General features: G+C 42.4%; 2 protein-coding genes across 9 annotated transcripts in view; both read right to left on the reverse strand.

Moving 5' to 3' along the window:
• Positions 1-8,189, reverse strand: part of ntng2b (netrin g2b) — a 63,300-nt gene extending 55,111 nt beyond the window's left edge. The window contains exons 1-2 of the mRNA XM_008325816.3: positions 7,756-8,189; positions 5,706-6,426 (exon numbers count right to left, since the gene is read on the reverse strand). Coding sequence (XP_008324038.1) covers positions 5,706-5,924 — 219 coding nt within the window. The 5' untranslated portion in view covers positions 5,925-6,426; positions 7,756-8,189. The remainder of the gene's footprint in view (positions 1-5,705; positions 6,427-7,755) is intronic.
• dab2ipb (DAB2 interacting protein b) overlaps positions 1-27,009 on the reverse strand; it is a 791,247-nt gene that overhangs the window by 526,270 nt on the left and 237,968 nt on the right. The window lies entirely within an intron of this gene.

Below are 27,009 nucleotides of genomic sequence, written 5' to 3' on the forward strand. Positions count from 1 at the left end.
GGTCAGTCTGTGATGATGAGTCAGTCTGTGATGATGACCACTGACCTCACAGGGTCAGTCTGTGATGATGAGAGCAGCACAGACCTGTCAGTCTTGGTGTAAACACATTGCCCTGTGATGACTGTACGTCACATTAGACCATCATTAAAGTTTACATGACTTTGGAAACGAATTGACATTTCATAAAATATAATGTAATATATATGAAAAATACAATAATTATTTCACTTCCTCAACTTCATTTCTATATTGTTTTGGTGCAAAGAATCTGTTGATTTGGACCATGATTTATCTTCTCCTTATTATTATTATTATTATTATTATTATTATTATTATTAAAGGCTTGTGGGAGGATCTGCAGCCAATCACTGTCAGTCCATCACAGGGCCTCATATAGAAACAGAGAACCATTCACGCTCCCACTCATATCAGTGAGTTAGACTGAACGACTGACCAATCATGGAAAGGCATTCTCTCTCTCTCTCTCTCTCTCTCTCTCCCATCAGTAAACACCATATACTATTCTATTATACATGTCATTAGTAATAAATTGCCATCAGTTCAGTTTTTTTCCCGTGAACCAACTGTAGATATATACCATATAGATCCACTTCACTGGACGATTCAGTGATGAGAAGAAACAAACGTACATGATTAAAACAAAGACAGAATGACCCGTTGACCTCTTCTGCCCGTTGACCTCTTCTGCCCGTTGACCTCAGATCCTTCTGACCACTCCTGTCCACTGAAGCCCCCCTGCCCGCCCCTCCCCCCAGACTTCTCCTCCTCCTTATTTCCTCCACTTATATATACTGTAAGGCTCTGCTCTTATATTGGTGGCAAGGGGAATAAAGGTGAGGACACACACACTCACACACACACACAAACACTCCAAGAACACAATTTACTTTGTTTTGGAGAAACATCAAATGAAATGACCCCCCCCCCCCCCCCCATTAAAAAGGCCACTGCGGGGACAGGGAAGGGATATTGCTTTTCCACTTATGACGTTAATCTTTTATTTTGTTGAACTACTTTATTTTTTTCATCATACTGGAAAATCCTTGTTATCCCGGGAAGACGTGGACGTGTGTGTGTGTTTTTGGTTCTAACAGCAGTAAACGTGTTAATTCAACAGTCAGACTTTAATTACCTACAACGCTGTGTTTTCACTTCGCTGTAAAATTATGTGTTTCCACAAAACAGCTGGCGAGTGTAAATGTGTCGTACTTTGGGGTGTGTGTGTGTGTGCATGTGTGTGTGTGTTTTCGTGTGTGTGTGAGCAGGAGTAAATGATTACTGTTGTAATGGTTGTGCTGGAGAAGCAGAGCAGCACTGAGCACAGACATGATGCTCAGGACCAGAGTCAGACAAGGACGGGACGACACAGACACGAGAGTCTGGTCGACTTTGACAGCACATGCTCTTCAGTGAGAGTTAAGAGAAAAAGAAAAGTTATTTTTAACTAAACCAATCAATAAGGCTAAGGATCAAAATGAAAAAAACAAAATTATATCTTTGATACAGCTGAGAAAAAAAAAAAAGATTTTTGTCTTTTCTTGGTTCTCGGGCCAGGCTTTTATTAACCCTGGTTCAGGAACAGTTACATTTCTCCTTTCTCAGCTGTGTGAACGTGTTATCAGAGAATCGCAGGTTTGAATCCCATGGTGTGTTGCACAAGCTGTTCTCATTCCCTGGGTGCTGCTGAAAGTGTTTGCTGCTCCCCAGGGATGGGTTCAATGCAGTGGAAAAAATCAGTTGAGTGTGTGTATATATGTGTGTGTGTGTGTGTGTGTGTGTGCATCAGTGATGACCAATAAAAGTGATTCTTAACATTCAGCGTCTCACTTTGAAGCAGTTTCCCTAAAACATGCATTCCTTCAAACCGACTGTGATGAAGAACGTCAGTGTTTGAAACTTCAGAGATCGTAAACTGGTGTGAAAGTCTTACTCTCTCTCCCTTCCTCCCTCTCTCTCTCCCTGATATATTTTTTTTTTCTTCTTCTTCCTCCTCGGATTTCACCTTTTCTGCCGACCTTATTTCTTGGCCTGAAACATCAGTTTGGGCAAAGAACACATCGCACTTTAAAGTCATTCAAATCAACGTAAACATTTGCTCTTCACTTGGGCCAAACTAAACACCAACTACTTCTTTTTGAAATCTTTGCAGAAAAGTCTCACAAAAAAACCATTGGAGAATCGTGCCCTTTACCCCCGGCACCGGCATCTTTGTATTAAAGCCGTGCCGTAGCACAGTTTGGTCAACACTTGGACTGAAGTGAACTCAGATTTCTACAGCTGCTGCCAAGTGGCTTCTTCCTACGGCTCTTATCTGGATCCCAAACTTAACGAACACCGGTTCTGAAGATTCAATAAAAACACAAATAATGCTGTACGTACACATTACATCTGTTGGCCTGTGATTCTGATCCAGCACTTCTCTGGGTTTTCCTCGGACCATCCAAGCCCCCTTTGCAGCCAATCCCTGTCAGTGTCACTTGATTCCGGGATAAATCTCATTTATTACGGTCCGTCCGTTCTGCCAACAGATCTAAACACTCTCTGATCACTTTCAACTGTTTCCTAATGGGGAGGGAAGCCAAGCCATTACATCACCACACATCCCTCACCTCCGGAGCGTGTTGTCCAGTCACACTCTCCGTGGCTCCCCGTGCTGTTTCTGTCCATTTCATTCTCTCCTCTCACTTTGTTAATCATGTCCTACGGTGTCATACCTGCTCACGCTGCGTCCACAGTCACTTCCAGGGGTGTGTTATCAGGACACTAACCACGTGGGCCATCTTTCAAACGGATAAGGTACTTGCAGGATGTCCGACTGCTGTGCAGGGCAGGCCGGTCGGATGCAGAAGGACTACAGCAGGCAGGGAGTCTAGGGTATGGCCAAAGGCCCAGTCTGGGAGGCACTGATGCACACTACCAGCTGCCATCTTCCTCCTCTTCCTGCATGTTTCTCTTCCGCTGCTGCACAGCTTCTTTCTCTTCTCAGGTCTATTTTTAGAGCTGGCTGATTTCTACTTCTAAAACGGGCAAATGTGTTGTCAAACAGGAAGATGTTTTTCTCTCTTTCCTTTTTTTATTTCTTTATTTTTGGACGTGCTACGATGTTTTTTACGCTGCACTCCCGGTGCCTGTTATTGTCACCGCGTGCTTCACATTCCTCTACACACACACACACACACACACATGCATGCATCCCGTTTGCATCCGGACGGTCTCTGATCCCACTCCCGAGGGAGTGGATTGATTGAAGGTTTCTTTTCGAAACCCCAAAGAAAGAACGAGAGACAAAAGCAAGTGCAGCCGTAAATGCAGCCTGGTGTGTGTGTGTGTGTGTGTGTGTTTACTGTGCAACTGTGGTCTGATTTTCTTTTTCTGCTTAGCTAAGCTTGGATCTTCCTCACCTCTCCCTCATCATTAGCTATCCCCCTCTGCAACACACTCCCAACCCCCCCCACCAAACCTCATTACTCCATCATTCTCAACAGCAAGCTCTGACTCTATAGTCGCTCTCAAAAAGAGAAACTACAAAGAAACGATTGAAGCTCCAAACGCAGCGCTGGTGACAGTAGCATCCTTGTCAAAGTCCTGGAAGCCCGTCATGTTGAAAGAAGCCAACATGCAGGAATGGAAAGAAAAAAATGCTGCATTCCCATGGAGCAACAGTGATAAATAGAGGAGGGGAAAATGCATCCCCGTGGAGCTGCTGAGACCAAAACTACTGTAAACCAATGCATGAGTGCAACGCTACGTTATTCCTCAGCATCAACCCCCCCCCCGACCAAATTTTCAGAAGTTTTTTTTTTTTTTTTTTGGGAACGCGCTCTAGCTCTCACAGGGTCCGCAGGAGGGGGGGTTATTCTGCATCTTCTGCAGTCTGTCTTAAGTCTTATTAGGGATGAGCAACTCTGTGCTCAGGGTAATGCAGTCTTTTTTTTTTCCAGTGCCCTGACTTCACCTTCACTTGTGGGATTGTCGAATGAGTGAGTGAATATAAATGTACACCAATTAAATAAGAAAGCAGAATTTCTGTAAAGCTGCAAAAATCCCGGGGCAAGAGGAAGAAGGGGAGTATCGGAGAGAGGCTGTAAAATAAACGATCTGTACACCGATAGCCTTTAGCCGCTAGCACGCTGTGTCTGAGAGAAAGTTAAAGGAAACGCCCGTGACCTTGGATCCCTGCTGAAGGGAGTGCGGATGAATTTTCGATGTCATGAGGGAGATGGGATGGAGACAGCGAACACTTGTTGGTTTTTTATTAGACATATAATCTGCTTTTTTATTGGCTGAGAGTAGGTTTCCTAAGTAAACTTTCATCTCACTCTCTCTTTACTCCTCTGATCCCGCACTAGTGCACCACGGTGTCCGGTTCAATCCCCAAAGCCGCAGATGACCTGAATGGAACGCCGAACTTTCCACTATAGACATGCTGTCCCATGTAAAAGTGCTGAGTCAGACCACACAACTTCCTGTCCCACCCTCCGGCCCTCTTTCTTTCTCCCTCGTCAGCTGGGCAGCACACCCTGGATCCCTTGTATGGAACAATGCCGGCCAGTCCTTGTAAGGAAGCCCATTAAGGAGTCCATCAATATTTCATCATTGCTCACTCAGAAACATAGTTATAGAAGTTTCCAGGCCAGAGCCATTAGGGGGCAGACGTCAATACGTTATGGCAGCAAGCATCTCTCTTCACCCCCCCCACCTCCCCCCCTCCACTTCTCATGCCCCTGTCCGTCTCCCCGCTCAGGAGAAGTCATCGGAGAAGCTTTTCTGAAGACGACAGCGGTTTCCGCTACCTCTACATTAAACAAATCATTAACCATTAGGTATCCGACGAGCACAATATCCTCTCCTGCTCCTGTCAGATGACCCTAACTACTTGTATTAGTCTCAGGCAGAGGAAGGGCCGGAGACTGGAGCGAAGTGTTTGTCAGATCAGTCTTGTGGTATAACCAAGCCTGAGTAACACAAACAGCTGATTGACATCTGGGTGTGATGGTATAATGTGATCCTGACAGGCAGGAAGCCTGGTGACGTTTTTAACCCTGACGGTGGAGGCGGTCCAGGCAGCTCCTGCTCAGAGCAGTGAGCGGATTGGCCGATGACTTGGCTGTCAAACATAAAACCTTCCACAAAAGAGGCAGAGTGGAGTGTAATTGCGGTCTTCTTAGGATTACGATGATTTTATAACCCTTACATCAAATTATTACACCTACATTAGCTGGGATGGGCACTAGCCTGCAGGCTGGAGTGTGTTAAATATTGCTGTGGCAGACATTTTAATGGGTTTTCCCCTCCCTGCTCACCCTTCAGTGTCCTTGGAACTTAAAGGTCCGGCTATTTTACTAGAGAAAATGTGAGGTCCTGTGGAAACCTGAACCAGACCGGATCCATCAGACTCCTGTAGCCCAGATGAATATAAAACACCTGCAGGAACTCTTTGAGGTCTCCGCTGCTAAGCCTTAAAATTACACTTGCAATTTTACATAGTGAAATTTTCTCCTCTTTTATTTGTCTTTGAAAACTTGAATGTGTGTTTTCATATCAATCCTGTTGCTTCGGTTCTAGTTCCCACGCTTTTCATCGTTGGGGTTCATTACACTCTGAACAAACGTCACCTCCGGTGTTCATTTCATGTGATGATACATTACGTTTAAAACGATGCTTGTGTCCGAACATGGACTCACCAAAGTGCAGAACCTCTCTGGCGGCGTTCCACACGTGATCCCGGGCGGGTCCACCTTGATCCGCATGTAGTCTTTCATGGACGCGGGTTTCGGCTGGCACGCGTAATGCTCCCACACCGAGCCCTCATCCGTGCTCACCAGGGACTTGCACAACTCGTACTGGCTCACACTGGAGGCCGCGCAGCGCAGAAGCAGCAGTAAGACGGCCTGGAGGAGCATGGCAGGCTGGGGGGTTGTTTGGAGCGGGGTCCGGCAGAGGGTGAGGGGGCCACGGAGCTCAGAGGAGAGGTGACGCGCATGGAGTGGTGATCATAGATGAGTGGTGGTCATCGTTACCACCACAGTGTAACTCGCCCTTGGGTTCATAAAGTGACAGAATGACAGGAGGACACGGTGCAGCTCGGTATCAGTGTCTGTCCACAGATATCTGCGGCCCCTGGTGAGCCGAGAGTCGGACACTTGGTAGGTTTGGCGACTGGCACCCGGAGGAAGGTGGACGTTGAATGGAGAGGCGGATGACGTTGCAGAGATTTATCTTGGCATACACTTTAACCATAGTGTATCAGGAGGTTGGGTGGTTGATGTCAGCGTGAGTGCATGTCTCAGAGAGCGGGGTCCTGCACGCAGACGGCGGCGCAGGTGGGACAGTGTGACGGAGAGGCCGCTCCCTCTTCAGGTACATCCATTGGACGCGTCAGACCCGCGGAGTCTAGTGATTGTCCTGTGGAAATGTCACAGAGAAACAGTCAGTTAGTGTGCCGCGTGATGGCTGCTCATCCGTCAGTCACAGCATGAATGTTAATGTGAGAGCAACATCTGATCTCACATCGTCTGGAAAGACATGTTTTCACATCTAGAGGTGTTTCCAGCTTTTACTGTTCTGACAAATGAGACACACGTTCTGTCACGGCTCAAACCCTGTTGCAAAAAAAAACTAAAATATCAGTCAGATTTTAAGTAGTGACTATTAAGGGACGTGGAAAGTTGACACATCCTGTGACAGTTCAGTGGGAAATTAAGGCAAATGGGAGAAAATCCCAGAGAAAATAATTCAAACTTTTTTTCCCCTTTAGGTTTCAGAGTTATAATCATTTTTACTGATTTAATTTTGCCTTGTAAAAGTTGATACATTAATCCAATCTGTCTCTAGATCCTAATCAAACACCACTTCCATCCTCACATTTTGCGGTTCCGTGTGAAGTGGATGTGTCTCAGTCATTCGTTAATGAGCGGCTCGAGTGGAGTTAACCCTCCGACCACAAACCCTGGGGCACTCCACCAACTGAACTGCAAAAATGAAAACGCACCGAAGCCTCTCAGTGTTCGGATAACCTTGTGCGTAAAAACACGTGCTCGTGCCGGGCAGCGTCTGTGTGCAGTTGTAATCACAGCTGATGCTGCTGGAGGCTACAGATGCTGTCTGTAATTAGTGGAAGATTTAGCCACATCGAGAGAAAAAAAATGCATGCAAATTGTATGTTTATTTACTTTAATGTATTGTCATTAAAAATAAACTTTTAGGTAATGGAGGAGGAAGATCACATTTAAAGTGACTTTGTAAGTGACGTAAACAAAAATGGTTCAGAGTGGCTTCTATTCATCATAATTCTACAGTCTGTCATCCCACACTAGCAGTACAGTAGCCAGGTCCTTGCGCAACCTGTCCCACGCAACCCTGTGGACTCTGACTTTCTTCTTCACTTGTCAAGAGAGGAGAGCGGCGCCAGAGGAACCCCGCTGCTCTGACAGTCTTTCTGGGGTGTGTCGTCCCACCTCAGCGGACCACCACTCACAACAGAACCATATGTAAACAAAAAAGCATTATATATAGATATATATATGTGTGTGTGTGTGTGTGTGTGTGTGTGTCATGCAGATTGAAGCCGGGGACGACTCTCTGCTCCGGACCCTCAGAGCAGCGGCTCTTTGCAGACTTTATGGAGCTGGAGCTCATGAGGACGCATCGTGTTGCAGAATATGAGTGTTTGAGTGTTTGAGTGTGTGTGTGTGTGTGTTTGTGTTTAATCACCTGATCAGATAAAGCACTTACTTTAAAGATGCATCCATTAGATAAGTCAGCACTCCCCGCTCACGTCCTCCTCTTCGGCCGCAGAGATCCTCCCCAGCATCCCCTGTACTCCGGTTATCTGCCTGCCCTGATCGCGGATTGTTTGTGCCTTCTGTCGGATACTTTTTTTTTTTTTTTTAATCACACCGTGGATGGCTGCGCACCGTAGATCCGTGTCCTAGATATGGAAACGCCAGGGAAAAGAGGAGTGAAATCCCGCGTTAAGGAGTATGAAAAGTATAAAATATTGACTTTGAGGGAAAAGCTCGTGCCCGCCCTCCTCACTCTCTCTTCTCCTCCCGCTGTCCTCACTTTACAAGCTCGGCTTTACCAGGGATGCTCAAGGGCAGGAAGAAAGAGAAAATAAAGAGGCTTTATGGAAAATATCTCCCTCCCTCCCTCCCTCCCTCTCTCCCTTCCTCTCTCCCTCCCTCCCTCCCTCCCTCACTCCCTCACTCTCTCACTCTCCCCCCTTTTACAACAGCTGTGACTTGTTGCAAAACTTTTTCTCCCTCACTCTCTCGCTCTCTCTCTGTCTCTCCCCCCCTCTCTCTCCTTTTCTGTGTTAATACCGGAGCTAAATCCCTTTACCATCGTTTCCAATCTCTATCTGAGCTTTTATCGGCTTCAGTCCTGCTGCCCTCAGCCGGGGCGGTGCAACTTCCCTGCTCCGCTCTGGCTCCAAACTGTTTCCCCGCTCGGTCCGGGGTCTGCGCCCTGCTCCACTTAAAGGACCAGCAGAGAAAACATCGGAGCCGCTCATGTTCACTGTCGCAGCAAATGTGTGATTGAGTGCGATAATAATAATAATAATAATAACAACATTCTAACCTGTGGGCTCAGTAATCATGAATAATCATACTTTAAATACCTGTTATGAGGTGGACTTACGTATTATAAATAGGGAACACAGAAACACACACACATACACAGTTGACCCTGTTGTCCACCTGAGGCGCAACATTCTCCTTTATTGTATTTATTGTTGTCTCTGTCAGAATTACATCAAGCATTTGTATAAAACATCAAACTCCAGACTGTAGTCCAAACTTTGATGAACTTTTCTCCTCAGTCTGAGGTTGACTCTCTTTACGACACCTCCACATAATTATCAGTGGGTCCTGGTTTGAATATAGGAAAGGAAGACGTAAAGCAGGGCTTTCTGTCAGCTGCACAATGGAGCCGTCCGTGGAGCTGGATGTTATACCGTGTAACTCCTGAGCGTACGTTTCTTATAGGTCGTTATTATTATTATTATTATTATTGTTATTGTCGTTGTTAAAATTTTAATTAAAATATTCATTATGTAATTGACATGGACTTCACACACTACACTATAAACAAATCAAATATATGAAGTTTTTTCCCTCACTCTTCCTTGTTGTTCTCTAATGTTTATCATATCATTTTATTACTACATAGATGGGAAGTTGTATTGAGGTTGTATTCAACACATCATTGTTGAAGGTGTAAGACACCTATAGTGGGCGCTCTTTCACATAGTTCACCATGCAGCAGAGCATCACCGTGACTGACCTTGGTTTTGACATGTTTCTTCTTCGTGGCATTTTTTTTATAATGGTGAGAAAAACTTAGTAACTTAACCACTGCAGGGGTTATTGTTGAAAACGCTGAGGTAATTTGTGTCTCTCTAAAGTTTGTTTTGTGACCCGATGTTTTTCATCAGTTTGATTGGTTTCTGTACACGGAGGCCGTGAACGTGTGCAGTGATGAAGTAACAGCTCTGAGTTTGACACAGAAAGACTGTGAGTCTTGTTTGCTCTGACCTTCAGTGGTTGGACGTCTTTACCGCTGGTTGTCATGTAACACACAGCGGCGCAGCACAGTGGTTTAATGCACTATGACACACCGAGTGCATGTGTGGTCGCAATGACGCTCGGAACGCCTTTTAACAGACGAGCTGGAGACGATCTTAGGTGAAGCAGCTTTTAACCTTGCAGAAAGGGAGCGTGGTAAATCACTGCCTCACAGTTTGGTGCCACTCTGTCATGGTTCTCTGTGAGTAAAAATTAAATACAGAGCAAATGGTAAGAAATGAACTTCGCTCGATTGGTCATTTATCAAAAGCTGTAACTAATGAACATGGTTTCTTATTGAGCATTTTGTAAGGTCAATTATCATAATTGAATGATCATCACCGTTTCTCCACGGGTGATTCATTTTCTGATAATGTTATGTCTCATTTAACAGCATCTGGTTTTATTTAACAGCTCCAGACCCAGAACATTTTAATCCGTCAACCTCAGATACTGACTGACGTTATCAGTCACCTTTTAAATGTTAAAATGTTCCTATAGATCAGCGTTTTGGTCAATTTTGTCCTGAAATCTGCAAAGAAATGTACAATGTTGCAGAACTAACATGGGAACAGTTGTGTTTATTCTGCTAATGTACGTGTAGACACAGTCATTTAAACTTCACAGGTGAACGAGGACCATTTGGACCTTGATAATTCATATCTCCACTTTGGTTTCCAGGCAGCTTCAGAGAAAATGTTTTAAAGACACGTGGAACAGCTTCAAAAAGAGACACACAATTCAGGTCAAATTATGAATTTCTGTACGAAACACAGACAGTCCACCCTGGAGAGGGTCGATACTTTGTCCTTGTAGGGCCTCCCCTCTCATTTTCACATCTTTGAGTCGGAACCCTTTTGGTTCTGATGGGATACTTTGGACCCCCCGCCCCACATCACTGAGTACAAGGCAAGACTCAGAGTGAAATCCCCTCTTCAGGGATCAATAGAGCATCACAAATACAGTATTCCCCACTGAAGCTAGGTTTTTATAAAGTAACACAGACACTTGACACTGCACTCACGACAATGAGGGGAAAAAATGGTTCTGCTAAATTTGTTGGTTAAAAGGTAACATGGCTACATTTCTTTCATTTTTACAAGAAATTAAATTAAGGGATAATAATAATAATGAACAAACATATATTAATCTCAATAGGACATTTATTTTTACACATCTGAAATTTGCCCAGGTGTTGAAATTTGGGAATCAATCTTGAAATATTTAAATTAGTTAATTTATATATATATGTACAGTATATGTCATTCACTTCAGAATGTCCTAATCTCAGCTGAAATACAGTCAAAATAAGAAGATACACTGTACAGATAGTAGTAGTACTGCGTCACTACGTGAATTCACATCGTCATGTCTTTAGTTGCTAACACTGGAGCCTCTCTGATACCTGTGACTTACAATGTACAAGTTCAATCAGGACAAACTATGTTCTGTATTTGTGTTTTTGCAGAGGGTGGAAGAGTCAGAGCAGCCTAGCTGGCAGACCTTGATAAAAAAAATATACCCTTCATCATGGCTGCCTGCAGAGTTTGGACAAGATTCAGGACAGGCCTCGTTCTCTCTCTCTCTCTCTCTCTCGCCCTCTCGTTCGCTCCTTCTCTCTATATTTGCGGAAAGGATGATGTAAAAGTCAACCTATGCAGGAGTCACACTCTTGCATAAATCAGTTTGGAACTTTGGATCGAGCCCAGGCGAGTTGTGCACGATCAGATATCATTTATCTATCTATTTTGATGCGCTTTGGCAACATGGATGGTCTTTTATTAGACCCTCCATCCCCTACCATCACACACACACACACACACACATTATTAGCCTAGTTGAATTTGAGAAAGTGTTATACCCACTTTTCCAAGTTGGAGAAAAAGTTGATCCCCCCCCCCCACTGTTCTCTATGTGGAGACCTCTAATCATTCCGAGTCCAGCTGGGACTTGTACTTTGTATTCATGGTTTTGCCCATAGCGGGGTCCATGTAGGGTCCATGTAGGGTCCATGTAGGGTCCATGGAGAGGAATGTATGTAGTGATGGTAAAGTGTGACCTCAGCATCCAGAAGATGTCTCTGTTTGATTGATCACCTGTCGTTCACACATGTCCACCAAGTACTTTCTGTCTGTTGTCGTCATCATCTTCTTCTGAATCACTTTCTCTTCATCAATTTTTTCATCAGCACAGACAGATTTTACCCTGTTCGCCCTTGACGATCGTCCCTGCCAGGGTTAGGAGTTGTCTGGTTGGCCTTGGTTTTCTCAGAGCGACTCAGTGAATGTCCTTCATTCTTCAGAGAATGGGTGATGTTATAGATGAAATAAATTCAAATCAAATATAGTCTGGAGGAGGAGACATGGCCCCGTTGTTGTCACCGTATTAAAAAGAAAAAAGACAACTTTTACATCTTTACAAAAACAGTTTTTGTCTGTGGATTACGTTCTTCCCACGCTCTGTTTCGACACCTGAATGTCACTCAGGCTACGTAGGGACCTGACGTCTTGGTCTAATAGCGGGTCACATCCAAAGTTGTTTGTCGCATACCGCCACCTACTGTACTAAAGTGTGTAGTGTCATGGTATGACCACTGACATTTTGAGATAACGCCGCCTACTCTTTATGCTTTGATGCGTGTTTCGTTTTTTATTTCAAGTGATGTGGATTGTCACAGATTTGTATCAGTTTTTAATCGATACATGATTCATCGTTACGTCTCTCGTACTGAATATAATGAGCCTTTATTACTGTATTTAGCTTGAATTGAGGCTCAAGTCAATAGTAAAAAATGTATTTTCTGGCATTAGAAGTGGATTTGTCATTTTTCTGCTTTTATTTTGTTCTTTGGTTTAGTTTACTAATATTTTTATATTAGCTCCTAAGTGTGTTGCTCCTTCAGTGCCACGTGTTCCTATCAAAGGTGGCCTGACTTAATGAGATTCAGTTTGATAAATCTGATTATATCGAGTTTAAAATTCTATTTTTGGTCGTAACGAAGCTCAGATAAAAGAGCAGCTGTCACAGAACACGTTACGTTTTTGAACTTTTTTTTAAGCATCTAAGCATCCAGATGGGTCCTCCAGACAATAAACACCCACACCCACACCCACACACACACACACACACACCAATCTGGTCTCCTAGCAACTCCTAGTTAGTGGTCTTACCTTGGGGACTTCTGCTCTTTTCACTTACATCAGGTGTTTGCCCACCAGGGACAGAGGAATAACCTTGGTCTGACCCTGGAAGACAGGGACACTTCACCTCTTTCTCACAAACCCATTTACACTGTTGTGGTGACGAGTGGGGGAAAAATTACACCACTGTATATTTTTTCTCTTATCCCTCTGTTGAAGTTTGGATTTTTGTCATTGTTGATCTTGAAAAATCCCGTGTGGACCAGAAATAAAGCCCACGAGGGAGGCTGTCGTTCTGACCACACTTCAGTCTCTTGGTCAGAATGGATGACAAGCTGCAGACAGCATCTGTGGAGGACACAGTCGGTGTCCTGTCCCACACTGGGCCAGCTGCAGAGACACTAATCTGCGGCGGAGTGTCTGTGTGTGCGTGTGCGTGTGCGTGTGTGTGTGTGTGTGTGTGTGTTTTGCCTGTTCTCTCTGTGTTTGATGGATTGACCAAACAAAAGAAGCATTGTTTTATGAGTATACGTGCTGGTGTGAAAGGTGAGTCCTCGGGTCTGCTGTACTACATTTTTTAGTTAGTGTGTGTGTGTGTGTGTGTGTGTGTGTGTTTGTGTGTGTGTGTATGACTGAGTGAGAGGGACTGGTGGCCTCTTTTCTGCTTGATGGCTGCTGCCTGACTAAACCTTCTCACTGTCCTCGTGTGATCTAGTGATCGATGTGAAACACTGGAGGTGCCTTTCACACACACGCACACACACGCACACACACACACACACTTCTTTTAACTGTACTGCACTGTAAAGAGCCATCACCACTGAGGTTACTGTAACAAAGGCAGCTTCTTACTCAGCCTCTCACCCAACGAGTTAGTCAATCACTCATTCACTCTTTAATTCTTGGCTTCCCCTTCATCACCATCACCATCATCATCATCACCATCATCACCATCACCTTCATCACCTTCATCACCATCATCACCATCATCACCTTCATCACCATCATCACCTTCATCACCATCATCACCTTCATCACCATCACCATCATCATCATCACCATCATCACCATCACCATCACCATCATCACCATCATCACCATCATCATCACCATCATCACCATCACCTTCATTACCATCACCATCATCACCATCATCACCTTCATCACCATCACCATCATCATCATCACCATCATCACCATCACCATCATCACCATCACATCACCATCATCACCATCATCACCATCACCATCACCATCATCACCATCATCACCTTCATCACCATCATCACCTTCATCACCATCACCATCATCACCATCATCACCTTCATCACCATCATCACCATCATCACCATCATCATCACCTTCTCCAGCTCCAGTGAACACGTGGACATGAACAGAGCAGTCACTCACACAGTGCTGTCTCTCATTTATTCATCCCTACTATGACTCTTCATCGTTCACTGACTACGGAGCTCGCTCGCTCGCTCGCTCTCCCAACAATAGCACTTAGCAGCGAAGAGATGGAGTTGTGTCATTGGATGAAATATCCAGATAACTTACATACGGATTTTTGTGCTGTGCTTTTTCTTCAGTGTTGGTGTATGAGTTTTACACTTTTACCATAAATGTGTCGAAATCTCGGCAACGATGCGACGCCACGGTAACTGTAACTGTTACTGTAACTGTTACTGTTACTGTTACTGTGCGGTCGAATCATTGGTGAATGAATCTCTCACTGTCTGTTCTCCATTCTCTGTTTGACTGTTTGACTCTTTGATTGATTTCCCAGATGTTATTTATTGAGTTGTTTCCCAAAGGCAACAATAAAAAACGGCACATTTAAAACCTTGGAACCAACGATATTTTACATGATTAGAAGATCAGAGCAATTATAGTTTTCATTTCACTGCTGATGAGGTCGGAATGTATTGATCTTTTAACCACACTGTGACTTAAAAAATCATCCATAGAATATTTTATAACTCTTGACTATAAAGGCTCTGTGCAGTGGTGCATTAATGCATTTTATATTTTTAGGGTAACAAGGTAATTTACCCAGGTGTCACTGAAAGAACACTATAGATTCTTTTTTGAAAAAAAAATTGATTTTTAGTTTAAATGAATTTTCACTGATTTATCCTGACATTTTTATCAACATTCAATTTTTTTTTTAATTTTAGTTTTAGCTTCAGTTGAACAAGTGATAAAGTCCAGCTGAAGTTTAAACGGCCAGAGATGAACTGAAGTTATTGGACATGTGCTCACTGAGCCGGTTCTAAAACCAGTCCGGATTAATAACTCAGACTTAGCAGCAAATTAAAGGCAGGTCTAAAGGAGGGGAAAAGATTTAGTGTCTTTCACCTCGGCGGTCTGCTCACAGTCGCTCGGCCTGCTCACACCATTATATCCTTCATTAAATGAGCGGTAGAGGAGAGAATGAGATTTATCCCGGTGCTCTGAGGGCAAACAGGGCACAGTCTCTTCTTCAGGCTGGCGCTTCATGTTGACATTGGGGGGGGATAAATCCAGCAACATCAATACCAGCTTTTTCGTCTCATTGATTTGCTCACACAACCTCGGCCTCGTCTCATCCAGGAGTTCTTCCGCCCTGCTGACCCCTCTCTGTCACGTGTGAACGCTGTTCATTCATCTATCTATACACAGCCTATCCGTTTCACTGATGGGACACGGTGACATTGAAATAAGAGAGGCGTATTTGAAGGTCACGCAAAGTCGAGTTCTTTAAAAAAAAAAAGTTCATAAATGTCAAAACTGTTAAATGCTTTTAAATATGTGGTTTAAAAAAATGTCAGTGAAGCAAATATTAAATAACCTTTGCAAAGGAGAAACTTTTTGTCTCCTGTATGAACATTTCAGGGATGTAAGGAAAGCTTTTCATCGTAGAGTTAGCATGTGCCCAGGGTTCCTTCATTTTGTTCCTCCCATAGTTCAAAATGATCTCATTTAGTTAATGTTGGCCTGCAATTATTTTCTGAAGAATTTTTTTCACACCCCTCAACCCCACAAACCAATTTGAAATACTATTGAGAACCTGTTAATATATATTTTTCTATTTTTCTCTATTCTCTAACTAATGTATTTGTTGCTGCCACCTAGTGGCTGGGGGCTTGTTTATCGTTCAAGCGGCACACGTCTGTCTAGCGAGCCATATTCAATTGGAAGCCCCCCCCCCCCAGGGGGGCACATACTGCTGTAACCCAACCTAACAAACAAAATACAGCAGCTAAAAAGCATCTAAAATGTATCATAAATTGTCCAAAAAGTAGTTTAAAGTCGGCTACAGGAAGTAAAAATAACTAGAAGATCGCATGAACGTATCGTAGCTGCAAACATGCGATAGAATTTGTCTGTAATTCAGCCCAAAAAAAACTAAATAATTTGTCCAGTCTCTCAGTGGATGTGAGGAGGAAAAAACACTGTCACATCTTCTGGAACTTTCTGCCTGTTGCTTCTTTTTACATATTTTTTTTTACCCGTTCTGGAAACTTTTCTGAAGACTGAGTTCGTTTTAGTTTCAAAACTATGAAGTTTAGATTAGCACAAAGAGTGAGAAAAGTGCGTTCTGCAGAATAAATACCTGCCGAGGCTCCAGTGTGTCGGCTTCTGGCTTCGGCTGGGAAATGGTTGGAGAATGATGATGATGACACACAAGTACAATCTGCACTGTAGCTCATTAAAAGCTTTTTTTATATATCGCAAAAAAACAAAACAAAACAGTATACCATTAAAAATTCAAATCTGTTTTTGCATACATAAAACCTGAAAAAGATGTGGTCAAACCTTGGACTTTTCTCTGTTCAGAAAATAAATCTTACAAAACCCAATTTCAAAAGCTAAAAGCTACACAAATGTTTCCACATCACTCATGTCACAAATTAGCAGAACTGCCAACAGTGATAGAAAGCTGCGTGGCTGTGACTTTTCTGGTATAATTGAGACGACGCCACAGATGAGTGACATTAGTTTCCTCATGATTGAAAGGCAGCGCGCGGTGAACAGGATGACGTCCGCCGTAACCTTTCACTGCAGCAGTGTTTCGTTTCCATTACTCGATCACTGGTGGTCTTTTGTTTATTTCCGTCCTTCCTCGGGGGTAAAAAGGACTCGCTCGGCCGGGGAGAAGCCTGGGTAATGAGGCCTTTGTCTTTAGAAGGTCTGCATCCAACAGGTCATGGGTCACTGAGATACAGTGGAAATAGATACCGGGCTGGAGGAATCTATTTATATTATATTATACAATATTATATTTCTATGTGTGTTTGTGTGTGTGTATGTGTCACTGCTTCGTGTCCTGTAATACTATCCCTGTACTGCAAAAGCATCGTGATAAATTTTCACAAAATGAAATAACAAAACCAAAAAAAACACAACGAAAAAAATAAACAGGCAACAAAAACAAAATAAATTAAAAAAATAGTAAAACAACAAGGAAATAAATAATGAGTGGAGTTTGATGTGACGGCTAAATCTTTTTAATATCTCAATTTTCTAAATCTTTTCTAAATATTTTTCAAAGTAACTTTTTCATTAGAGTTTCCTGCGTCTGTTATATTTGATTCTTTAAATCTTTCTTACTCTTTTTGCCAAATTCACTCAAACTCATTGCTGTCTTCTGATTGGCCGTTACTCTTTTTGCCAAACTCATTGCTGTCTTCTGATTGGCCTGTGGTCTCCAGTTCACTGTGACCATCTGGTTGGCATGTGACAAATACATTAAGTGTGACCACATCTAATAATATCAGCTGAGTTTCCTCCCTGTTATTAACAAAAACTAACCCTAACACAGCATCGTTAGTGAACCATTTTAATTACTGAGTTTGTTTAATTTAATCTTAAATTCCTTTTAAAAGCAAATTATGTGGACACTTTATTAAAAGTAGAAACCCATACTCAGTATCAGTAACATGTTTTAAGCTGTCCACAGCCATCCATTCACTTTCAGGTCCAGTAAGACTGTTGTCCTGTTTAAACTGACTCCAAAAATACAGACATCAATCTCAAACTCTGCTGTTCATTTTCTTCTGTATTGATTAAATTCATTAAATTCATTAACAGTAGCAGTCAACAGGCGAGGGCAGGACACACCCTGGACCAGCCAATCACAGGGCCACATGTAGAGACAAACAAGCGATCAAACCTTAACCACCATGTCAAGAACACGCAAACCATACATCAACCATCAGCTACAGTACCACTGTGTATCGAACCAATGCCCTTTTTGCTGTAAGGCAAGAGCAGTAACCACATGTCTTTATAGAATATCACATATGGTATGTACTGTATGAGAGCAAGTGTGTGGACATGGTATAGAGTGTGTTGTTGTTGACTGTTGATGACCCTGGTGGGAGATCTGTGAGAGACGTTCACTACGGTAGGAGAATGTGGGTCGGACGTGGAGGAGGACGGACACTCAGCCACTCACTCTCTGTCCATTATCAGGGCCTTTTTCCTGCCGCGTTCTCACATGGCTTCACTCACATGTCATTAGATTAGACCAGAGAGCTGTGTTCCACAGAAGGTTCTCAAAGACTTTGTGGAGGTTCCCTCCTGTTCCTGACGGTGTCTGCTGCACATCCATACTCATGGCATTTGTGAAAACACTGATGTTTGTACCTGATCATGGTTAGGGGGCGCTCTACTCTGTATTTTAATCTAAGACCAGCCGACCAATCAATGGTCGGGTTGAATCTGAGTTAAGACTCTAAGTCAAGTACCATTACTTCCAAAACTGAGTTCAAGTCGCTGAAGACAGGACAGTTCCACCAAGCGATTGCTTTCGTATTTTCTATTTTTAACATTTTCTATGTTTTTCTATGTTACAAATACATAACTACTCCATAAGTATTAATACAAGTTCCTGTAAATGATTATGACTTGTTCGAAGAACGAATATTGTATATTGTTCTGTGTAGAAAAAAAGAATTTAAGTTAAGAAACTCAGCAGCGTGGACTTTATTTTAAGGCAATTAAACCCTTTTTAAGCTTCCGCGGGCCATACAAGATGACTTGGTGGGCCACATTTGGCCTGCAGGCCTTGAGTTTGACACATGTGCGATAAACCATCCTTACAATCGGAGCCAGAAAAGGTGTTTCAAAATCAAACATGGCCTCTGAGTGTATACAAATGTATACGTGTACTTAAAACAGTTCACTAAACTTCACCAGTTTAGCCTCAGTACTTTTTTATGTTTGGGGACATGTGACATGGTTGGACTTCACTCGTCCGGACCATGTACCATGGTTTACAGCCCTCTGTGTTTTCTGTTCCCTCAAGCATCAAAAGCCTTTAAAAGTCTGTTTGAACGTAACACCAACAGCAGCTCATCAGGAGCCGGCTCCACCAGTGACATGATGAAAGCTGTTCATTACCATCAGATCCACCACACGGCAGTAGCTGCACAGAGCTGCTGGAGTTCAGTGGAGTACAAACCAAAGGTTTGCTGGAAGAAAAGCGTGGCTTCTTCCCTATCTCCGATTTTTTATCCCCCTTATTAGACACAGACAACAGAACATTGATTCCCGTGCAATTATTTTCTTCTGCTCCGCCCTAACTGGAAGGTTTCCTTCATGCCTCATGCATCCTGCAGTCTGTCTTGTTGGAGTAATCACTTGTCAGAGTGTGTACCATTTCTCTTTGATTGAAATACTGTGTGTATCGTCATGTCTGTCTATCTGTGTGTGTCGCTCTGTGTGTGTGTGTGTGTCCAGTAGTGTCTTCACTTTGGTGTTTTTAACTTTTTGCAGTCTGTAACTGTGTCGTGTTTGATGCTCGGTGCCATCACGGACCGTCTTCCCTCTGCGTGCTGATTGGAGGTGATGATGGGGCCGAGGTGGGAGGTGGGAGGTGGGTGTGGGTGTAGCTCTCGTGTCCACCGGGTATGGGAAAGAAACAGACGGTGGGTGGAGGTCTGTCCAGAGATTAGCTGTCCTCTGTGAGAACCATCCCAGGACTGAAGCGAAGACTTACTTTAATGTAAACTCAATCAATATGGTTGTTAGGAGACCTGTGCAGCAGAAGGAGAGAGTGTAAGCCCAGACCACCAGGTCAGAGTCAGTACATTACTGTCTCACTGTCTTTAAAAAAAAAATACAAATAATAATTTTTTTAGCAGCCAGATGGTGGGAGAGCAGTGACTGCCCTTGGCTAATGCTAACAAAATAATCAGTTTGAGTCTGGTGTTAACTGATGGTCTTTTTGTAGCAGATCCCTACAGGGGGCAGCATACATTTAGATTTTAATGTTTTCGTTATTTGGTCCTCGGTGGAGAATATTTGTAATTTTATTTCTTTTGTTTAATGAGAATAAAGGTTTGTCTCTTACAGAGTTTAACAAAAGTTCAGTGGAGATTTGAGGCTAAGGTGTGACTGTGTAAACATGTCTTTGAATAGGGGGCGCTGCACGACGATTGTGTCAGGTTTCCTCCCAGTTTTCTCTACCAGTTCAGACACATACAGATTGGGGAATAGATTAACGGGACACTGGATTGACCGAGTGTGAGGAGCTGGTCATCGTCTCCACAGTCCGGCCCGTGGGTGGACGGGCAACTCTTCACCCTCACCTGACGATCGTCTAATCCAGAGGTGTCAAACATACTACACCTGCTCTTCTTCTTGTGATATTTCCTGAATATTTAGTGTGTAACCTGTATCAAATTATAAAAGAAAAAATAAATAAACTAAGTCCAACCAGCTAGAGAGGTTGAGGTCCTGTCGTCCCTTCTGGGAAACAAGCTGTTCTACTTTCTTTTCTCTGGCTTTTATTTTGTGTTGGTTGGAGAGACAAAAAAAACCAAAAAAAAAAAACCAAAACAAAAAAACAGCAAATTTTAATTTATTTGATTTTAATTCCAAGTTCCTCTCCTGCTTCTGTGCTTTTCATTTCTGACTTCCATCAAATCATACTCATGTAATCAGTCAACCACTGTTGCTTTGTCAAATTTTAATTTATTTAAATTTTTAAATTTAAATTTAAATTTCATTTTAGCAACATTTCCTGTTTATCATTCAGTCTGACCTTAAACCAGTTTATCCCACTGTCCAAGTCTCCAGCCCAGCTGTTACGAGGTTACAGATTTTTCTCGTGTACAATATAATCACATTTGCCATGAAACGTGAGCTCGTACCTCTTAAGGCACCACTGTGTGTGTGTGTGTGTGTGTGTGTGTGTGTGTGTGTCCGTCCGTGTCCAACTCAGTAAGAGCAGCGTGTAGTCAGTGTTCTAACCCACAGTCACACACTCAGCTGTGTTTGCTTTAGTCGCTCTCTTTCCTCTCCCTGACAATCAGATGACTGATTAGTGACTGACTGATAAAGACTGACAGAGTTGTGGCTTTTTTTTGCTCTTCTGTAAACTGAAGACCTCAAATGTAAAACATTACACTACAAACATCAACATTTTCTTTTGTATTTTTCCCCTAGAATTTTCCATATTTTATAATATAAACGAAACAAAAAGTCAAATATTTCCATTTACTCCAGTACTACAGTACGACTGATCAACCCCTTACAGTGACATGAGCTTAGTAACTCGGTTGTGTTGCTTTGCTTCTGCAATAATATTTTTGTTATATTCAGAAGAAAAGTACAGTTGTCCTCAACACACCTGGCCACTAGATGGCGAAAAAAGATGTCCTCCTGTCCCTCACACCTGTGACTGTAGCAATCAGTTGTGATCCTCCTTCAGTCATATACATGTATATATGTATGTAAACATATATACATACATAGATATATATATACATGTCCTCCTGTCCCTCACACCTGTGACTGTAGCAATCAGTTGTGATCCTCCTTCAGTCATATACATGTATATATGTATGTAAACATATATACATACATAGATATATATATACATATATATTGTATAAGTATATTTCTGTGCATATATGTATATACATACATGTACATTTACATATGGAATAAATATTTGCCCAGTGTTTTCAGTCAACAAACCAACACTGTTTCACTTCAGCCAAAGGTCAAAGGTCAGTCCTGGCCGTCTTCCATAACCATTGAGTCCTGTTGTGAGAGAAAGCTGTATTTTATTCAGGTTGTCGTTCTGATCCGTCTCTGTTCTCACTGTGTCTCCTGGGATTTGTCCTCCAACAGTGGAGTTGTGCCACAGTCCGATCTGTGTTTTGTGACTTAGAAACATTTGTTCTGCTTCGTCCCTCAGTGTGTGTGGGAGGAGCAGATCCTTCCCAGGAGGGACTGTAATGTTTTCTTGTTTAAACTCACCCCACCTCTCTTCTTCTTCTTCTTCTTCTTCTTCTTTTTCGATTTACTTCTTTTCCTTTTATCTGCTCTTTTATCTGCTTGGTCCCTAGTTTTTTTCAGTCCCATCTTTTATTTTTCCTTTTTTGTCTTTGTCCTTGCTTGTAATCATGTGAGGATAAAGTAAATAGGGAATCACACCCACACCAGTGAAATAATGAGCATGGCACGTCATGCTGGCTGGCTTTTATGAGAGCGTGTTGAAATATGTGTGGCTTTGCAGATGTGAATGTGACTGTGTTGGAAATTTGTGTCGTTACGTCCTTGTCCTCCTGGGACAACTTTAATGAAGCACAACATGCAACTATTCTGTGTTAGAAATGTTGGTTTATCGTTTGGTGATTTCAGTGGACAGATCTCAAACTGAATTTTCCTAAAAGTCAAAAATGAATCCATGACATTTTAAAGTCATTTTCCTCCTCCAGTAATTATTTGTGCAGTGAATAAAAGATATAAAGTTAACAGTAACAACAAAACTCATCGTATGAGGCTTAGGAAATGTTGACTTTTAAAAAAATATTTGGAGGCTTTATTATATAAATAACTTTAAAAAGTTAAAATAAAAAAAACATGGACATTTAGGTTGGATAGTGTTCTCTCTGTGAGCTGTTTTTGTTACATAACACATTTAAACGTTGTACATTGTAATCTGTGACACCAGGAAGGCTTTATTTCACCTTAAACAAAAACAGTCGAACAAGTCGAACTTTTCTGCTGGAATTTAGACCAACTCTGCTCTAGCACTCGCCTGAATTCTTCTTCGTAGTCTTCAACAGCTGCTCTCCTTTTTTTGCATTACTGCCCCCTACTGGGTCTATTTTCAATGAGTAAACATTTCTATCCTGACGCGAACAGACAATTTGCAATGATAGATTTTTTTCCCCCCCCATTTACTCTCCTTAGTGCATTAGAAATGACTAAAGGATACGGAGGAGTTAAAACAAGCTCACGCTTTATAGACATTCATCTGCGCTCGGCTTCTGTAGAGTCACTGATCACTGTCAGATTAGCCCCCACTTACATTCCCCTGCAGGCAGCTGTGGTCCCCCAAGTGTGTCTGTATTTTTATTCTTCCGTGTGTGTTTTCACGGCCATGCATTTGAGTGAAATGGCAGAGCACATGGTGATTAGCACTGGATGTGTGTGCTTGCTCCCGGCGCTGGCTCTGTCACAGGGAAGTGCTGAGCCGTGTAAGCACCTGCTTTATTCCCCCCCAGTGAGACGACAGAATAAAGACATCAAGCGCACCCCTTCCTCCCCAGCCCAACCCATCCACACGCTTTCCTTTTGGGCTAAAAAATACATGTTGTGTGGTGTGCATATATATGTGACTATATACGTATATATATGTATGTATGTGTATATATAGGTATATACAGTATGTATGTATGTATGTGTATATATAAATATATACACATACATACATATGTAATTACATATGTGTATATATATGTATATATACATACATACATACGTATGTATGTATGTATATATATATATATATATTTACATATGTATGTATATATATGTATGCACACATGTACAAAACTAATGACAACATGAAAGCATTTACAGTACACATGACACTCATGGTCGTCTTTCTTCCAAACGTGACCCTGGCAGTGGGCAGTATTTTGACTGAGCTGATGCCAACTCTTTGCCAAATCTGTGCTCCACGTTCCTTGGCTCTAATGTCTGATGACAGCGCCTGGTTCTTCAGCCCGTCCTTGGTTATATTTGTCTTGAGACACAAGACTTGGAGTTAAACAAAACACAGGAATGCTCCTGGGGTTTCTGAAAACAAGTCTAAATAGGTGTAGAATCAGGGACTCGTCAGAGGACAGGAGCACTGCAGCTGCACTACAGTCTGTGCTGATGCTAGTGCTGAGTAGCAGCTTGTATTTTTATGTTTCCAGGGAAAGTGACTTGGTATGATTTCTATTTTCAGCAGTGTTATTGTTTGTTTTCTATTCCTTATATATACACACACACACATGGCTCTGTTAGCTAAAAGGGTAACACGCCGCCTTGCCTTCTGTGAGCAAAATGTTCCCGCTCTAAAATAAGAACTCAAAGACAGGACAAATTAAGTTTTCAGCCTTGAGATTTTGCAATCCACTTTGAAGGTGTGATTTTCATTTCAGCAAAGAATTAAAAGTTTAAGAATCTAATGTATTGTTTTAACACATCAGTCGTTGTTATTAGCAATCAAAATGACAATATTTTTGCAGTTAGCATTAGCATGACCCTCTGTCAGTATTTTTTATTTATTTTTTTTGATTTTCTTTTTGCAGCTGGATGGTAAGCTTCACTTCACTTCCAGGACACAAAGCTGTCATTTAATCCTATAAAAAAAAGCAAAGTAGAACGATTAACTGGACAAAAAAATCTTATCTTAGCATTTTTGTGTGTGTGTGTGTGTGTTGCGAAAAAAAATGTAGTTGTTAATTTATGTATAAGGGTAGGGAGTAAATGAAGGTTTGTCATAGTAATGTCTTTCACCGGAGTCTTAATATGTTATTATAATGAATATATATAGATCACATTTATACAGTATTTTATATTTTTATTCATTGTGTCAGTTGAACTTTTATCGTTATGGGTGACCAGTAAAGCTTCATCAGTTTCTGTTATTAACACAGAGATGAAACTGGAGCCTCGTGTCTTCACCTGTACACAGTGTGAAGCAGCAGCAGTACTTAAGGATACATTTAAACCATTACGGCCTCTGCAATTATAACGTATTTGCATTTTAATAGATCTCTGAAGTCCATACGCTCCCTCTGAGAACACAGGAAGAAACTGCTTACATCAGACACACAGAGAGAAGGAGAGCGCCAGGAAGATATTAAAAATGCTGTAGTTGTGTTTAGAAAAATGAGAATATTAGTCGGCTTTAAAAAAAAAACGTTCCCTCAAGATACAGCCTTACAGTCTCTAACTACAGACTAACCGACTTCTGGATCTGGAATGAATGAGTGTGACAACTCTCGACAGTTGAACTCATTTTTCTGCTAACCCTTTTTGATGCGTTTAAATGCGTTTTAAAACGTGTTTGTTGAGGACACCCAGCCAAAAGCCAAAAGTGTCGCTCATTTATTCCACAGGTGTGGTATTACTCCCCATTCACACCTCTAACCTTGCGACTTTACATTCCGCCCTCCTCAGAATTTGGGGGGGGGGGGGGGGCGGAAGTCCAGCCCCCCCCCCCCCCCCCTTTCCGCAACGACCCTCGTTACAGGTATGCAGCCTCTTTCAAGGCTAAATACCAGAACTTCCTAGTGGTCAGTCAGAACTGAAAGAGGATGAGAGCTGAAACGTCTCCAAAAAAAAATACGACCTCGTCCAGTTGCCCTCGATGTAACTATTTTTGGTTAAAATGACCTGGATGACTGAGAACCTACACAGACACAGAGAGTGATGTATCAACTGAGAACACCATGACATCGGTTAAAGTCGAGATAAAATTGTGGAGATTGCCCAAAGATTGCAGACTGCTCTGAATTTGTGGGGATTGGTTGATATGGCAACGTCAGGATTTCCTGGTGGGACTGAGAAATGCTGCAAAACCAGATAAAGTAAGGCCAGAAAATGAAGAAAAATCAAAATGGAAAATGACCTGTGAAGGGGTCAACAGTTTGACAGATGAATTAGACTCTATTAATGACCTGAAGCAAGAATCAGATTTTTATATTTCGGTCCAAATATTTCCATCCAAAGACTGTGGTCCCGCTTTGACCCTCAGGGGTTTTTTATGTCCTTGCATGAAAAAACTGAATACTTAATTTTTTTTTTTTTAATTTTTAATAAAGTGATCAAGGACACTTTTTATATAATATTTAGATATAGTGAGTGTGAAATTTTGTAAATTCCCAAAGTGTCTCGTTATTAAATGACCCACCTTTCTGTTGCGAGTATTTATTTCTGTTATGCGGATGTGAAAGTGCACAAACAGAACTGTTGGACTGCAGGTTATGTGACATGCTGAGCAATGCTGTGTGCAGAAGCGCTGACAATGACAGGGTCTGGTGGTGATACTGGGGCGCTGGAGGTCTCTCAAGTGTCACAGGGAGCTATGGCCACAAAATTTGATATAGCTGCAGTGGTGGGAATGAAGGAAAAACACAAACAGCAACCTTTAATTATGCTGCCCCGGCTACTTCCACAGTGCCGGGTGGGGTGGAGGAGTGGGAGGGTTGGGGGGGCGGGGGGTGTAGTAAACCTCATCATTTTGTGCACAAGATCTGCAGAAATAGAAGTTTGGTTTTTTTTTTTGATCATGCTCCTCCTGTTTGCATCACCTATCTTTAATCAAACCTAAGATCGTTCCTCGTGACATTTCTTCAAGGGTTAATTTGCCAGCAGACATTAGCGACCTGTCAGTTCATAGTCAAATGATCTCCGTTTTCACGGTGCTTAAAATTCACTCCCTCTCCCCTGCCAATCACTGATGGCTGCATCAGATCAGAGTTTTGTCTCAGCTTAGACTGAACTTGGTGGAGATCATTGGTGTCAGAGAATTCCCCTGGCCCCCTTCCATCCTGAGAAGGTCACTTTGCCGCAGGCTCGCTCTTCCTTTCTTTGGCTCTAAGGGTTGCAGGAAAGTGGATGTGCGTGACTAATGAGAGAGTGAAAGGAGAGAGAGAGAGAGAGGGAGGGAGACAGGGGGAGGACAAGTAAAAGACAGGCAGCAGATTCACGGCACAAGTTTGATTATAAAATGTTAATTTCTTGTCTAAAGTGGAACTCTGTGTTTGTGGCACCGCACCAATGATCACAGCCACGGAGAACACACTTGGGCTCTGTGTGTGTGTGTGTATATGTGTGTGTGTGTGTGTGTGTGTGTGTGTGCGTGTGTGTGTGTTTTTATGGAGCATTTTTTTCCTCAAAGCTGATCAAAAGCTGTTATTTGCTTGGTTGTGTTGCTTCACCGCTGCACAGACTTCATCTCTGTCCATGTCTGAGTCGCTGCTGCTGCTGCTGCT

This window comes from Cynoglossus semilaevis, chromosome 14 (genome assembly GCF_000523025.1).
Source record: "Cynoglossus semilaevis isolate Cse_v1.0 chromosome 14, Cse_v1.0, whole genome shotgun sequence".
In the NCBI taxonomy this organism is placed as follows: Eukaryota; Metazoa; Chordata; class Actinopteri; order Pleuronectiformes; family Cynoglossidae; genus Cynoglossus; species Cynoglossus semilaevis.